We start from the raw sequence: 17,480 nt of genomic DNA, 5'->3' as shown, positions 1-17,480 counted from the left end.
TAGCGTCACAGCAGCTTAAGCTCCTACAGCCCTACCTCCTTCTCTCTCTCTGCCTCCGACCACAGAGCCCTGAACCATCCCTGGCACCAGAGCACGTGCTCCTGGAGGGAGAGCCATTCCAGGAGCCAATCCATCCCTGAAAAGCCCCTGCTGTCTGGTGGACCCATGCAACACTGATTCAACAGTACTCACTCAAGGCAGGCACTATGGCAGTCCCAATTAGGTGGATTACAGGTACCACAGAGGCAGTTTTCAACTTTCAGCCTCATTTCAGCGACTATTTCATAGACTTCGGGGGAGGGGGGGGCAGGGGGGAACAGTGTAGCGTGTTATTTTCAATGCATTCAAGATCACAATCTCTTTACAATAAGATGTTAATTATGCTATTAAAAACTGATTTAATCTCATCCCTGTTGGCAATTAAGTCAGGCTGTAGTCTGCCATACATTTCAGCTAGTAATGTTGTCAAGTCCTCCTCCCCAGGTAACTTCTCAGCCCTGAACCACAGAAAGATGAAGGTCTGCATAGCCATGCAATGAGCCTAGCTGAGCAAATTACAACACTGTGTTTTGGGTGATTTTTTGTTTGTTTGTTTTCTGGGATTCAATAAGCAGCAAACAAAAGAGAAGAAATATATGTGGGGCACATTTCCCTTTCCCAGTAGATCTTAAAGAAAAGCCAAATCATTGTCTCTGCCTCAGGTTCTTAATTCAGCTATGCATACCAAATCCTTACCTTAACTCTCCCATTCCACATTACTATTTCACACCTTCTACTGGTTTATTGCTTTCCTATGCTGGTAATATAATGATTGCTCATGAAGTCTGCCTGCCACTACTGGACAAAAATACATCTTAACTGTTTTATTAGCACATGAAAACCGCAGAATTATAAATAATCACCTGTAATAAGCTTCCCAATTCAACCCAAAAATGCTTCAAATGTTTTGTCTGTCTGCAACAACTGGTGGCAAAAACTGAGCTATCACAGTAACCATGGCCAAAGGTACTTTGTGTCTCAGCTTTAGTGATTTCTTCCAAACAAGTCTTCAAAAAACAAAGTAGAAAGCACCCCATGAGAAATAAGGGATTCAATTTTAATGGGGAAAATATTAATTTCGGATGTTTAATTCTGAAGAGCCCCTATCCCATACAGTAATCCTCCATAAACTTCACTTATTTGGCTGAGGCTCATGACACACACAGGTGAGAAACATTTACTTAAAATATACAGTCTGAGGAAGAGTTTGTAGCATAGTGTCCAGGTGAATGCCCAGGAGCACTCTTCACATTCACATCACTTTAGACATTTGGCAGCACCAAAGCCATAGTGTCATTTAGAATTTCAAGTCTCGTCCTCATCCCTCTGCTTCCGTGCTTCTCCCTCCCCTGTGCTGTAAGCATGTGAACTGCATCAGCAAACACATCCAGGTTAAAAGCTAACTTCTTTTCAGCCAGGTTATTTCTGATCCAGTTTCGCTGATCAGCTGCACAAAAATATGTCAGCCTAAGGGCAGGTGGGTGATGCAGCAATAAGCAAATGCAAGACAACTACTTTCAGTGCTAAGTTGCAGCATTCACAGGCCCTGGGTTCAGCTCCAAGTAACCCGGCAGGTGACCGTTCTGTGGGTGTTTCCTGAGCGACACAGACACATGCCACACAACCACTTTGAGGAACTGGACATACTATGTGAGGGGCTCCTCCACACAGCCCACCTCAAAGGGCTATCAGACCAGAACTTCAAACATTCTAGAAAAATGTACCGAAATTTCTTGGTGAAAGAGACAGTTATCTGGAAATGGCTCTGTCAGGGTCTTTAGGTAAAAGGCTTCATTTCACTTTTATTGAACAGCTTTACAAGTTCCATATTTATCTGACAGTACTCCACTGTAACAGCTAAGGCTTGTAATGGATTCAGGAGCTCCGCTTCATGACATGCAATGCTTAGCTACTATCTAAAAGCCAGTACACGATACACAGTAGGCTTACTGCTATAATGAACATACAAGCAGTATAAAACAGCATTTTCATGCTATCCGGACTCTCATTTTTCCTAGACTGCAGAGGGTAAGCCTTTCTATAGAGGGCTTTTCTTGTTCTATTTTTATTGTTGCAGCAGGGGTGGTTTTTTTTTTTTGGGGGGGGGATGCTTGTTGGTTTTTTTTTTTTTTTTTTTTTTTTTTTTTTTTTTTTTAAGACGAGGTAAAGGGATGGGAGAAGATATTCTGTCAGGACAATACTAAGGACAGGAACTTCTTCCTTGGCTTCTGAGGTTAAGTTACATTTAGCACACAATAGTGAGAGCACAGGACACTGCAGGAAACCAAGTATTGAATTTCAGGAGTTGGGCAGTTTGTGTGTAACATTAGTACTATTTAAACCCCTCCCCCACTCCTTTTCTATTTTAATTGACACTGGCCCAAATCCCAAGTTTGTTTATGTGGACATCAGGCTTGCTGCATTTTCTACTTTGCTGAAGGCCATGTAGCTGAGAATGCGAGGGAGGCCTTTGCACACCATCCATAAGCACTTATCAGCAGCATTTTTCCAAAACAGCATGTTCAGAGGGCAGTTTTAAAGTATCCCCATACTAACAGAAACTGATCAGAGTAAGTGATTGAAAATTGAGCAGACTCAAAAAATGTTAACAACAAAACAGGAGAGCATTCTAAATATTTAATCAAGTGAAACAAAAATGTTAGCACAAGTGTAACAAGAGTTGTGAAAGCAAATGGTTTCCTCTTCCAGAATAGCAACTTTCTTTTAAAAGAAATTTTAAAGTCTGTCTTACAACTGAGTCAGAATAAGTATACTTTCACTGAAAAAATAATTTTGTATGTTTAGGCATGCACGTGTGTATAGAAATATATAGGAGTATAAAAGAAGTCATATGGCCTTTTCTCCCTACCCTTCTAACCAGGGATTGAGAAAGACAGAATTTATGTTCAGCTCAAAACAGATTAACAAATAAAAGAAAAAAAATCTTAACACAGAAAAGCAGAAACTAACTTATGTTAAAAAAAAAAGATGGTATGGACAGTTGTCTGTAGCAAAGGAAAGCAATATGGGACCAGAAATTCAAGGGCTATTGCCTCATGTACCAGACAGTGGAGGCATCTCAGCAGTAAGGACACTCAAGTACTTGCCAAGGTAACTATATACAATCTGGTTTGTAACTGTAGTCATCTCTCTGCACAATCTGGGTATGTCTTGCAGAGCTTTGGCCGTTTTGTAGTTTGTGGGTTTTTTAATCCATTGTGACTTTAATTCTTAATTCCCATTATTAGTTCAAATTCTGATGAATAAGATGAATGTTTGACCATTTTAAATATATTAGTTAGTATTTTTAGTCTTAGAGAAGTGTTCTCGCTACCACAATCTTCTTTAAGAACACAACAACATCCCATACAAACTGTTCCATAAACTGAAGGCAAATGCCATCAATCACCAGGGGAAGAGCATTTTGGGTCCTCCACTGTAAACAAGCCATTTTATCTGAAGAAAACTGGATGGACCATACCCTCTGTATCAAATTCAAGATATCTTTTGCACTGGCAATTCCCTGCTGAGGAGATCATTTCCTTCAGAGGCAGGAATTTCTGCATTAGAAAAAGCCCACAGTCTCTAGGCAGTAGTATAACCTGTGGAACAGAAGAGAGTGTTCTCACTTTTAGAATGGTTCTGTCCTTCAGTTCTTGTTATGCTGCCTATACATAAATAAGCAATTATCTTGTAAGCACCTGACCAGGAGCAATAGAAAGCAACAGTGTTTCTTTGCTTTTTAAACAAGTTTCTAGACTTTGGATTACCATAACCAGTGCAGAGGAAGTACTCTTTTAGTCCCTTTTACAAAGGGCATCTTCTAGGTCCCTCTCTCCTCTGATCAGCAACCCAAACAAATAGCATTCCTCAAATGGTTTGTTATGGCCTATCAGATAAATGTGTTATTAGCTGTTTTCTTGTGTAGCTGGTAGTGTAGCCGGTTCTTAGTTTTCCCCACAGAAGGTATCGTGAAATACTCTACATTCTTCCACTTCTGGTGCTTTAGACATTAAGAAACCCTACTAAATTTTACCTCTACATTTTTGATCATTGTTTAACCAAAGGAAAAAAAATATCTTTCCTCAGTGTTAAGGAACAAGGGATAACCAGACAGTTCTCTCTTGAAAATCAGATCTCCAGAATGCAAGGGGAAAGGTTCTTCCCACAGTTCCCAACAGTTGGTTATCCCAAAGGATTCAAATTTGTACTTGTTTTTGTGGCATTAGAAAACATACATAAGTACAATTTATTTTAGAGAAAGGGCACACCTTTCAGGTTATTTTCTGGTCCTTTTCTATTATCCTGCACAAAATGTTGCCCTCACTCTGACCAAGCAAAAACTGAAATGAAAACAGAAGATCATCTCCCTGTAGATATTTTTCCCTTTGATTTACTTACAAGTAACTCATCCATACTGGTTTGGCATTTTTCTAAGTTGATCCTCTTTATTGCTACACGTTCTTGCCTGGGTTTGCATAGCGCTGCCTGTACAACTGCTGTAGCACCGCTACCTGAAAAAGGACAGAAAAGGAACACAGACTTAACATAACAGAAATATAAACCCGTGTCCAGTGCAAGAACGTAGCACTTACAATGAACTTAATTTTTTGTCAACCCTTTTTCAGTGCTTTCCCCACATGCGCATCTTTCTATAAGGAAGTCAGTTTACACATTTCTCAAATGCTAAGAAATATTCTCTGCCTCAAAGCTTCTGTTCCATACTCCACAAACAATTCCCAAGATGAAAACTTAAAATGATGTGCTCACTTATCAAGTCACACCCACCTCTTAAATGCATTTCATATAGTTTGGGAGCCATCACACCTTTGCCTTTGTACACACCTGTGTCAATCAAGAACATAACTCGCAGACTTAACATGATTTAGTGTTAAGGGCAGAGGGGGCAGGGGAAGAGTGCTTTATCCAATGTTATTTCTTTCTGTTGTTTCAGGTCAGTCCCTGCTTACCAGGCTTTTGTTCCCACTGTACAATGAAAAGAAAAATACCATTACAGTTGAACATGCCAAACTTTCTACAGTTTCATGTGTGTTCCTCCTCATTCATCATGATTAGGGTAACATCCTACAAAAAGCATGCCAATTCTTGTAAACAGCACAGGAGGCACAAGTATCACACCAACAGTAAGAAGGTACATGTTGCTGAATGGCCTGGCAGGGAAAGTCAGTCCCAGTTGATGTTTAAATTACATATGGTCAAACAATACACAGATAATGCTTGATGGAACTGAACAAAACATTAGGAAGAACATTTTCCTTTTTCAAAGCATGCTTTATTCGTGAACAGCAGGAGTAAGAGGGATTGTTGCTTCCTTTGTCAAGCACCCACTGGCTTTGCCTCAATCAGATGATTGCAACTAATATTCCAAAAGAGTTGTACGCTGGTTGCACATCTTACTGCCACATCAAATACAGCAGTGTGGGCTTCTTCAAAGTAATTACATCATGCTCATTTGAGCAGAAATCCAAAATTCCCCAATGAGCACTTTCTACCTGTAATTCCAATGGATTTCTTGTAACTCACTGAATTGAGCAACATGTTATAGTTGCCTGCTCATGCATTATGTTCTATTTATCCTCAGTAATTGGCATGTCCTAGATGAATACAAACTGTGAACAAAAAGCCTTTTGTTGTCAAGCTCTACAAACGTGGACTGAGTTACAAGTTGACTTGAGAACAATTGAGAGCTTTTCTCTCTGCACATCTGAAAACAGCACCGACAATACCTCATGACTGAGAGTTATTGTCCAAGTTTTAATTGCTATTTGCTTAGATATTTTCATATTTTCAGTTCATTCACGTGTTTGGTGTTTTCGTTCCTTCCTCCCACCCCCCCCGAATCAAATCACAAAGCTTTAACTCAGTGTATGAGTTATTCAAAAATGCTGAGCTCATCTTAAAAAAAAAAGTCTCCACAGGACTAACTAGTCATTCTTTTGCAGGATGCGGTCACAGGCAAATATTGACATGTCCTGCTCTGTCTGCTTACAGAACAAACTCTTTAAAAAATTCAATAAGCAATAAAAGAATTAAGAGATTTAAAAAATAAATAAAACATCCCAAGGACGAAACCAGCAAGTCAGCACAATGCAACTCTGAGATTCATCCTACACCACTTCATTGAAGTTATCGCTCAGTAGACATCAAGACAAAGCCCCTCGTTACTTTGGCTACACAACCATAGGTTGAGGCAGGGGAGAAGAAGGTATGTTTTTTACCTACTAACAATACAAGAACTAAGATTAAGACTTTTCTTGAAGAATCTTTTCTCCCTACGCCAAATATCATTTGCTACTTGTGGGAAGCAATCAGATCATCACTTCCAAAATGGGTCCGTATGCTATGACCACATAACAGATAAACAGAAAAAGCACAGAGGAAAATTATTCAGTCAAGCCATGATGAAATCCTGACTGCTTCCTCAAGTTAAAGTACAATGCCAGTAGGAAACACTTTAAAACATCATGGAAAAATAGATTACTAAAAAGAATCCTGTCACATCACTGACTCCACAACTACTACAGCACTTGTTAAAGCGCTATGAGACTCCAAACCAAAGAGTATGTCCTTACTGATATTTAAAAATTCGTGATTACAAAATTAATCCTGAGCTATCCTTATGCAGAAGTTGAAGATCTACTCCTCTCTTGGCTACAGAAAGTGGATGAGATGTAAGATTTTGGGGTGTGAACTAGATTGAAATTTATTTATATAAAAAGCTTGTCACAGTGCACGTCCTGGTGTTTTCTCCCCAGACACGGAGGAGGCCTTTCAGTGTGATATTCTCCACCATATGAAGAATACGATGCACTGACAATGCAAAAAGCTTTCTATGTTTAGAACAAAGTCAAACTATCTCGGTATCTCTTCTTTCTTTTTGCCTTTTGAATACTATATGCAATACAGTATTTTGCTACTCAAGGCATTCTGGGCACACTGCATTCTCAGTGGTACCTACACACAAAACCCATTTGAAAAAACAGTTTTGAGTACTGAAGTACAAGCCAGACACTTAGTGGCTATGTGCCTCCTTCTTCGTAAGAGACTTTCCCCTCTCTTTTTCTGGCAAACAACCAAGAATAAAGATGAGGGAAGTCTGAAGGTTTCCCATCTGGTCTGAAAATTCCTTTTTGCGTAAAGGAAGATGCCCTACTCTGAGGTCTACTAAACAAGCCGAAATTTGAAGTGTACCTGAAGAACAGCTACAATAGAATGGACTACCCAGATAAGCAATTCAGCTGAGAGAGAACAGACTACATGAGTTATGCACCATCATACAGTGAAACAACAACAACCACCAACACCGTCTCAGACAACCACGACTTCTTCAGGTATACTGAACCTTACCAGTCTTCCAACACCCACCCCTCATAGCTGTGACCCTACTAACTGCATAATTGAAGAACAGACTGGTTTAAATATCCTGTCACTTCTCTCTTTAGAGAACAGATCCAGCATAATCTAAGTGCAGGTAGGATAAACCATGAAGCCTTTACATCCAGCTGTCTCCTGAAGAAGAACAAGACAAAAGGATCACCAGTTGTCAGACAAAAAAAAAGAGCTTTGTAAGAATGATGTGTTTTTTTTTTCCCACTACTAGAAAAGTCATCCTCCTGCAACACTGGGAAGTAAAGTCAAGAATTCTTCTGGCCAATTTCAAAAGTTAACAGTGAAATAATGCAACTGCAGTCCACATGAAGATGTCTATTTCTGCCTATTGTGAAATAGGAGTAGGTCAGAGTAATCTTGAACTCACTTCTTACTGTCATCCTTCTTTGTAGTACAAGTGTGCACTTAAAACAACCTGTTCCTTCATGCTCCAAACTATGCACTCCGTACGACCCTGCCTTCAGTGTAGCACAGCCATTAGAAATACTCTGACTTACTTGGGTTCACACAACAGAAACTTCTTCAAGAGCTATTATGTATGGTTACATTTCACTTCTGAAAGGATATAACCTAAGAACAGAAAAAACGTTGTCTGAAATTCCAACAAACAAATCTGTCAGGAATTTAAGCTTATCTGATTAAGTTCCTTAAAGTTGTTCTAAATCTGACACTTTCTCTCTGCTTTTGAAGTAACTCAACCCTCGCAGAACCTGTTTCCAGCTGGCAAAGAGAAGGATCTTTGAACAACTACTGACATTACCATTTTAGCTTTATCTACCCTCCCCTAGCCAAGCCTCAAAAAGAAAGAGCAAAGGCAAGATGGTCACACCATATTGCGTGCACTTCGCATGTGCAGATACACACCATTCACACAAGCATGCAACAAGTCTCTTCATTTATCCCATTATGTAGAAAGGTCTGAGACTTTCCACTCACTAATCACCGTGCAGTAACTGTGTTCAAAACAGGCCTACAACTATTCCTTTTTCTTTTCCTCAAAAATAAAGACAGCATCCTCATTACCCTTGTAACGACTCACAAAGTCTTACTTTCTAGTAGTTCTGTATTACTCCGCAATACTCCGATACAAACATCTTTTAAAGATTCTCACATTTGTAAGTCCCTTCAGATACTCTACCCAACTACACCTTCCTCCACTCCACAGTTCTTCTGTTTAGTCTCAGTATAGAAGAGAAAAACATCAAGAGGACAATGTTATTTGTTGGTGATGGTAAATTTTCTTGCTAACTACATATGAAGAACAAGGACATGGATGTATTACACCAAGTCCAGAGGAGGACCATGAGGATGATCAGGGGGGTGGAGCACCTCTCCTACAAAGACAGGTTGAGGGTGTTGGGGTTGTTCAGCCTGAAGAAGAGAAGGTCCCGGAGAGACCTTACAGAGGCCTTCCAAAGCGAGCTACAGGAAAGCTGGGGAGGGACTCCTTGTCAGAGAGTGTGGTGATAGGACAAGGAGGAATGGCTTTAAACTAAAAGAGGGTAGATCTAGATTAGATACCAGGAAGAAATTCTTCACTGAGAAGGCACTGAGGCACTGTCACAGGTTGCCCAGAGAAGCTGTGGATGCCCCATCCCTGGAAGTGTTCAATGCCAGGTTGGATGGGGCTTGGCGCAACATGGTCTGGTGGAAGGGATGGAGGATGGAATTAGATGGTCTTTAAGGTCCCTTTCGATCCAAAACATTGAAAATCAGTTTCTGTAACTTAACTTCTTCCCAGAAAATTACCTCACGATTTCTCTCTCCATCTTCACACAACAGAAGTTCTTAAGAATGGAAGCATTTCAAGATAACCAAGTAAATACAGCTTACTTACAATTCCTGTGTACGTTTTTCTTAATTTAGGCTGTAATCAAATCCTTCCTCTTATAATTCACATGCATACTAGTTTGTTTACCCTTGTCTGTTAGGTCATAGACAGAATTCACTTAAAATACACTAAGTGTCCTATGAAATCTGGGCCCATACATTCAACTGCTAATTCTGCCCGGTCATCACTTGACAACTAATTTGCTTAACTCCTCATTGAGCTACACAATGAATTTGTTCCGCAATTAGGCATTTAAGAACATCACCATTATGGCAACAGAGGCATTAGGTAATCCAGTTGTTTTATGTACCTTTTGTGGGAGAGTAGCTTATGCAGAGTGTGAGGTCTAGCAATGCTTACCCCATTCTATTTCTTGAAAGCACATTGCATAAATAATCCAGAAAAAAAAACTCTCCAAAGATTATAAAGGTCTATAAATACTTTTGATCCCACTGAAGTCTTAGGTAAATACCCTGAACATCCATGTCAATTACTATACATTAGGGAAAAGCTACAAGAGAATTTTTATTTAAGCCCTGATCCAATCTGTGCTAAAGACAAGATACAGCAAGCATAAGCATGAACCAAACATTCTCCATGCAGACAGACAGGGGCATTCGCAGTCAGCAATAACACAACACATAAAAGAAAACTAGGGACAAGAGGGAATGATTTTTCCCCTGCTTTTTGAACTTTTTTTTTTTTTTTTTTTACACACACATACCCCCCCCCCAATAAAACAGTGAAAGGACTGGATATATGAAATATTTTTGTTAGATAAACTACAGGAAATATTTTGAGGTTTGCTATGCAGCACTGTGTTACAACTCCCTCTCTACCAAATCTGCAGAACAAACCTGCAGAACTAACCTGTTCCTGTTGTACACCCAACTGGGGCCTTCCTGGGATAAGATGTGGACACGCTGTGCTCATCTTGAATGGCTCCAACAAATTCCTAGCCATTTGGCACTTTCCCAACAAGAGACATGAAAAAGTTAAAGATGCAATTTGGTTTAAGAATGTTTCAAACACCAAAACAGATTTTGCCTGTCGTTATCCATTCATCCTCACAATGTATGTCTTTTTTTCAGATAATTAAGTAAAAATCTTTATTTTTTTTTTTTTTCATTTATGGTTGTACCACCAACTTGCTATCAAATTCACAAAATCAAAAGACATACAAAAGAACATCTGTGTAAAGCATTTTTTTGCTGCTGTGATAAGGTCAGATTACATCAGTGACCTAACAGGTCTCACTTTTCTTTTTCACCTTTGTTATTCATAGCATTATACAAAAATGCTTAAATACGTGTAAGAGGTCTCAAGATTTTTTACAGCATTTGACAGAACTCAGAAGTTTTGCCTGTGTTTTAAGAGAATTTTCTTTTCCTTATCAAGTTACTTCAAAAGTATGTTTTTCACATCATTGCTTGCAGTACACATTTTAAACATTTTATCACAGACTTCAAACTATCTGTTATTAAGAAGAAAAAGAAAAAGTTTCCATGGATTCTGTGAAGGTATTTCTACATTAAGTCTGAGAGATCCCCCTGTCCCTAATTAGCCCTCCAGAAAGGACTGCCAGCACAGGCATTCCGTTTTTCCTTCATTGATCTGAAGCAGCATAAAACACTCCACATGGACACAAGCACCACAAAAAGTAGCTTTTTTCTAAATCCATCTGAAAAAGCTGCTAAAATAAACTTCCTTATCATGCAGTCGGCTACACAACAGAAGAACACTAAGTAATAAATCTCAACTTAAACCAAAGAAGATTATCTAGACAAGAAAGAGAAATCTGACGTTTTCTTCCTTAAAGATTTTGCATCCAAATTTGTTGTTAAAGGTCTAGTTTTATCTTAGGTTGAAGAGTCAGCACAAATTTCATAGGAAAAATCTTAACAGCAATATTAAAGAACACCCGTGACAGCTGCTTCCTAGATATGTGACAGCCTTGAACGAACAAAGCCCTAAGCATCTATTTTTCTGCTGTTTCATACAAAGATACCACCAAAAACTGTTTCAAACCATGGAACCAGAGTATCATTGAAGGTTGAAGGAGTCCTCTAGAGATCATCTAGTCTGACCTCCCTGCTCAAACAGGGTCAGCTACAGCAAGTTGCCCAGATGGGTTTTGCATATCTCTATAGATAAAGACACCACCACCCCCTGAGCAACCTGTTCCACTGTTTGATCACCATCACAGTAAAAAACAAATAAAAAAAATAAAAAGTTTTATTGTGTTCAGATTGAATTTCATGTTTCTTAGTTTGTACTCATTGCCTCTCGTCCTGTCAATTGACACTACTGGTGTCTGGCTCCTATCAGACATTGTCCCAGCCCTAAGCCTCAAATCAAAGATGCCCCGAGGCCCTTAATGTCCCTGGTCCCAGAGATCATGCTGAAGTTCTGCAGGCTCATGCCTGAAGTACAAAGCTGAAGAAAATCTTTACTGCAAGACTCCCAGAACAGGTTTAGTTTTTCCAAGCTGAGGCATGACCAGCAGGGATAAGGTTTCTACTGTTTCCAATCTCCTTCTTACATGTCTGTCCAAACCCCATTCAGCCCTCAGTTTTCAGAATAGCTCAAAGCAAAGCCCAAAATTAACACTCAGAATAACATCTGGAAGAAACAACAATTCTGAGCTATAGCTATCTACACAACAACGATCTAGTAGGGAAAAAAAAATTACCTTTCCAATTAGGAAAAATGTTAATCTAACCATTAATTTGAATCACGTTCCTAAACAGCACTGGCATCTTATCACACCAGATATAGATGCACTGCTTCAGAAGTAGTTTTCACTTCAAAACTTCAGCGACGCAAGGAAATCCACTCTTCTAGGATAGAGCCAGGTCTTCCTAATCTAAGTCTACCTTAAAACACAAAACAAAACCTTTCCAATCATATGTTGTACTAGAAACTTTAAATACTGTTATGTTACATGGCAAGGTAAGTTTCCCCTCCCCAAGATAAATTTCAAGATCTAATTTTTAGTTGAAATATTTTCAGAAGAGAAACATGAACTGTGATTATCCCATCCTTCCTGTTCTTTCATCATCAGTACAGAAACCACTATTCCGTATACATACAAATGCAAACGGATTCGGAAGGCAAAACTCACACTGGAAATGGCTCTGCGTAGCTACACCAGATATGAAATTCTTGTACTCATTGTACAGACCAGAGTCCCCTTAGCAGGTTATCATCTGAAGTTCACTTCACCTTATACAAGCAGGATAAATTGAAGATTTGCTATGCTGAACCATATTTCATCCCCAGGAAAAAAAAAAAGCTATTAAAAGAATTACTGTTTTGCATGAAGTAGCACTACAAACAAACACTGCTGTTGATTTAGTTAGTTGCCACATTTTATTGTTTCTCATTTAGTTTGAAAGCAAACACTTAGAACAATTCTATTTTCTATGTCTTCTGGATGTCACCACATAGTGCATCATTCCCCTCTGAGAATGGAGAACAGCAACCTACCAACACAAAGACAGTTCTGCTACCACAGTCATGAAGATCTGCAATTAATATTGCAGTGCTGAGCTATAAAGCATCTTTAGCTAGTTCGCTGCAACAGAATATGCTCTGCTAGAATAAGCCTGTCATGGACGCACAGTACAAGCAAAAACTTACCTGTTTCTGGTTCCATTCCTCATGAAATAATAGAAAAGTTGGAGCAATACAAATGCTATCATAGTATTGAATTTTCATCAGGTGATTCTAATCTAATTCCAATAAAGTTCCAGCACAGACTGGAAGCACGAGACTAACAGAAATAAGTTTAAATTCAGTCCACATAATAAAATGTCTTCAAAGCAAAGAAGTGGAAAGGGAAAAGAAAATTTATAGATCAGTTGTGATCCTTCTCAATCTGAATATGGTCCTTCTCAGAAGACTAAAGCTATAGTCCAAGCTCACAAACTTGCCCATATTACTTTTACAGGATAGAAACCATGATCAGCAGGTAAATACACAACATTTTTCCAGTCTAGTCAATTAACTACTTTTGTACCACTACCATAAAACAGATATACTTGGCACACAGTTTGCTTACAGCTGTAATCATTTGTTCCTATTAAGAAAAACCTCAGACATTCAATATTGATCTTTACCTCCAAGATGAAGAGTCTTAGGTTCATGCTCTGAAAGCATGACTAGGAACACTGAAAACCTTCCAGTTTTCCACCTGCTTTAGTCCCCCATTTCTCTTTAAGTGCATTAGCATAGCTCAGCTTAAAAGCTATGCAACATAATCATTACAGCAGCCTTATATGACATCCTCAAGTTTCACCTACATTTTACTTCTGATCAGAATACCTCTAAGGCATGTAGACATCCACAGGAATAATTAGACTAATAAAACAATTCAGAAATTGTTAATCATAAAGATAAAGGAATAATGGAGACAGCTAATTTATCATAGTGAGGTTTCACCAAGCCATGGAGTAAAGTCACATGCTTAGTCAAATACCTGGGGACAAAGGACCGGAAACGTTAACTCCATAGATGCCACACACTGAACACATCAGCTACCAAATGAACAATGCTGACAGTTACAGCTTTTTACTGAGCCCACTTTGCAGAAAGTAGAACTGCCACAATCAGCACCCTTGAAAAATTGCACCAGAAATCTCTTCAGATAGGCTCTTGAAAACCCACCACCTTTATCAGCACTGCCAGTGTCTTCACAGAGTCACAGAAGCTCTCCAAACAAGTCACCAGTCAACCTGAAGTGTAGAACATTGTATGATACATACAGAGACTGATGAAAGAAGGAAAAAAGTTTTAAAGCACATTCTTCTCAACTATTTCACACCAGCATTGCTTCTCGCTGCCACTGCTGAATGCTACTGGCTTTACAGCCAACAAGCTTCAATCACACTACCCTTACGCACACCCTAAAACCTTTAAAACTTAGCACTAAACAGAAAGCCAGCAGAGCTGTCGGGTTTCATCCTACCAGCAAAACTACCTGAAAAATTCACTCATTCAAAAAAAAGCTAATTATTTACACAGGGTAAGCAGCATCAACGTCCACTAAATACCTTGCTTTTAATTTGGGGCTCCATAAATTTTCTAGTGTCATATTTATCTTCCAAGATCAGCAAGCAGACTGTTCCTCTGCTGCTGCTCAGCAGTATCCCAGTGATTTCAGCAAAGCCAAGAAGTTAACACTAGTAACTAATACAACTCGATTTTTAAGCTCCATTCTTGGAGAGCCAAGGATCGCTATTATTATTACTGGAAAGAAAACCAGCTTCCAACTACTGCTGCCATATAGCTTTGAATTACTTTGGAAGGGGATGGGGAGAGGTAGAAAGAACCAGAATGGTCACACACAAATGAAATATGGTCTACACATGTGGCCATTATACAAACCACCCACATCTCGGGGAGAGCTCACTGTTCCCCCCCTCAAGCCAGTCAGAACAGATGTGGTTTTGTTTCCACTTCAAGAGAAGCTCCGCTTGACAGGCAGATTCTGGAGAGAAAAAAAAAGTCTCTGACCTAACGGTAAGTAATTCTTAAAAAAAAATCACTGTGACAATTCTGATGTTTCAGAGCAACACGAGACCCAACCTAGAACTGCTCTCCCGGTCTGAACTTGACCCCAGCTATCCAAGCATCCTTACAATGCTGCTCACAAGCAGTCGTTCCACATTGAAGATGCAAAGCCTTGCTGTATGGCTTAAGAAGAATCAAATTTCCACACTATCACCAGCAGAACTGCTCCTTTTGTAGCACTCAATCCAATTCTGGGCTTTTGGGGTCTGAAGTTACAGACCTTCTCTGTCAGAAGAATCTGGGGAGGGGAAAGAGGGTAGAAAGCAGAGGGATGCGAGATCCAAGTGAAAAGGAGGCAGACGGATTCCAAGAGCAGGAAACACAGCATACGTTTGTGTAAGTTATAATTATGTAGTACCAGTCAACTGCCTGACATGCTGAGTGTGATGATTATGTGTTCCTTTACCCTTCTGTTTAACAAATTATAAACAAGACTTGCTGGTTACTTGCAATAGCAACAAAATCAAAGGAAGTTAGCCAAAAATGAAGAAAACATGTACTCTCCATACCATTCAGATTACAATATAACTAATCTTCTTCCTGACAAGTTTGAATTCCAACTGTATAAGCTACAATTTTAAAAGTTAGTACAATAGCAAGGTTTGATCAATGAATCATTTAAAGCCTGATGTCTTAAAAGCAACAGAAACTACAGCTTTGTCACCAATCTTAGTATTTCTAGTACGGAAAGTTCATCTTCTTTGAAAAAAATATCAAGACAGAGCTCCCTTCCCCAACACTGCTATTATCATGTGTGGACATGTCAAATAATAACTAACAGCTCTGCACAGCCTCGTCTGCAGCATGGCACTGAGGATGTTCTAAGAGGTATTTTTAATTGCACCATGACCATCTTTACACTGACAACTGAATTAAAAGCCATCCCCTTTAAATTACTCAATGGGGATTTAACTTTTTTTAGTTTCTTCAAATGGTTATTAGCTGACAGGAAATCTCAATCAATTATTTCTCAAAATGTAGAATTTTAACCTGCAAAACATACTCTCCCTGTCAAGCTACCATTGTATGAAACTACGTTCACTTCAACTCACATGATGAATGTTATGAATGCTGTATTTGATGTGCACATACACAATATACTCAGGCTGCCTTTGTAACTTAACAGTTATTGTTAAAAACTATAATTTGTTTTGGATCAGAATTAAGGTAAGTATGCACATTTGTTTTGACAAAGTTTTAGGATAAATATGTCAGGTAGCATTAAGCATTACTTATCAAATTACGCAGTTCTGTATACAAGAATTACATGGGGGTTTCAAAAACCTCTGTAAGAGCAAATATCCAAGTTGACTGGAGCTTTAGCTGCTGCTGTGTAAAATTTCACCAAGCACAGTCCACTCTAATTCGCAGCATATACATAACTGATTCAAAAGCCCTTCAATTGTTCTCCCCACCCCAAACAGTCTCTAAAAAAAAAAAAAGCTAGTTAAGCAGAGGGATAAGAAATTTTGGAAAGTGTGAATGAGGCACAAGCATCTAAATAACAAAATACAGAACTGTAATTTTACCTATTTAACTACAGAGAAACTTTTCAAAACAGCATACACTATGCTTACAAACTTGAACATCAGTTCCTAAGCATCATAATCAGACCCTCTCTACAGAGCCAAACTAAGATCCCTGGTAACAACAAAAACAGGAGAGTATTCTCTGTCAGACAAAGAGCCTTTAGCAATACACATGCAGCAAGGGAAAAAATAATAAGTATTCTATTCCATAGAAACACCAAAGACCTCTGAGCCATTAATGTGAGAGGGGCTCATAGACTGCTTACAATAAGGGCTACAAAATGAGCAGAAGAGCCTTGAGCTATAAGCTGTTTTAGTCAAACTCCCAACACATTTGACTTAACACTGAACATCACAAGGTAGCAAATGACAAGATATTTTGGAGTTCAAAGTTAGAAAGGCAATACTAGACGGAAGCCTCAGTTCAATTAAAGTAGCTTTTTAATGAGCTGCAACCAATGTAAAGATAATCCATCATTTGGAAGTAACCCTGTATTTTCCAATTAATTCTGCCTCTTTTCTAGCCAAATTAATTCTCCAAATCAGTTGCAACTGGAGAAGTGAAATTATTGCTTTGTAACAGGACCAAGCAGCCAGCCTAATGACAAGATACATTTTGTCCCTAACAGGATCTTCCCCCAAACTATCAGTGCAGTCTTACAAACACGGAGTTACAGCCAGTAAGAGAGCATCAACTCCAATGCAGTTTTTCAAGAGCAAAGTCACTTGTTCATATCAATTAAAAAAATAAAACATTTAATGCTGCTTTGTCTCATCCGTGTGATGTAGGACTCATAACAATATGAAGAATACAAATATAATTAAGACTAATCAATTTTCATGCTTTTATATTGATTATCATTTAAACATTTGTTCTGTGCAGATTTCTGTTCTGTGCAGACTTCCATTGCTTCTCAGAAGGAAAAAACCTTGCTTGTGTAAGTGACAGCAATTCAGACAAATCTATTTCAGTTGTCTTATCCAGACTACTCGGAAATAAACTCAAACTGAAAAGAACATCTCAAAGTATTGATTTTATTACCTCTGTTGTTTTGTTTGTTTATTCTTTTAACCTAAGTCATATCCAGCTACAACAT

At 38.8% G+C, this 17,480-nt stretch overlaps 1 protein-coding gene across 4 annotated transcripts in view; it reads right to left on the bottom strand.

The window, feature by feature from the left end:
• STK39 (serine/threonine kinase 39) overlaps window positions 1-17,480 on the bottom strand; it is a 92,833-nt gene that overhangs the window by 68,804 nt on the left and 6,549 nt on the right. For 3 of the 4 annotated variants that reach the window (XM_040561227.1, XM_040561224.1, XM_040561225.1), the window contains exon 2: window positions 4,441-4,553. In XM_040561227.1, the coding sequence (XP_040417161.1) occupies window positions 4,441-4,553 (113 nt within the window). Of the gene's footprint in view, window positions 1-4,440; window positions 4,554-4,827; window positions 4,953-17,480 lie in introns of those variants that run through there. The other variant, XM_040561226.1, reaches the window with a different exon arrangement.

This window comes from Cygnus olor, chromosome 6, assembly GCF_009769625.2.
Source record: "Cygnus olor isolate bCygOlo1 chromosome 6, bCygOlo1.pri.v2, whole genome shotgun sequence".
Lineage (NCBI taxonomy): Eukaryota > Metazoa > Chordata > Aves > Anseriformes > Anatidae > Cygnus > Cygnus olor.
Note: the sequence above shows the minus strand (reverse complement) of the source record. Positions and strands in the feature narration are given on the sequence as shown.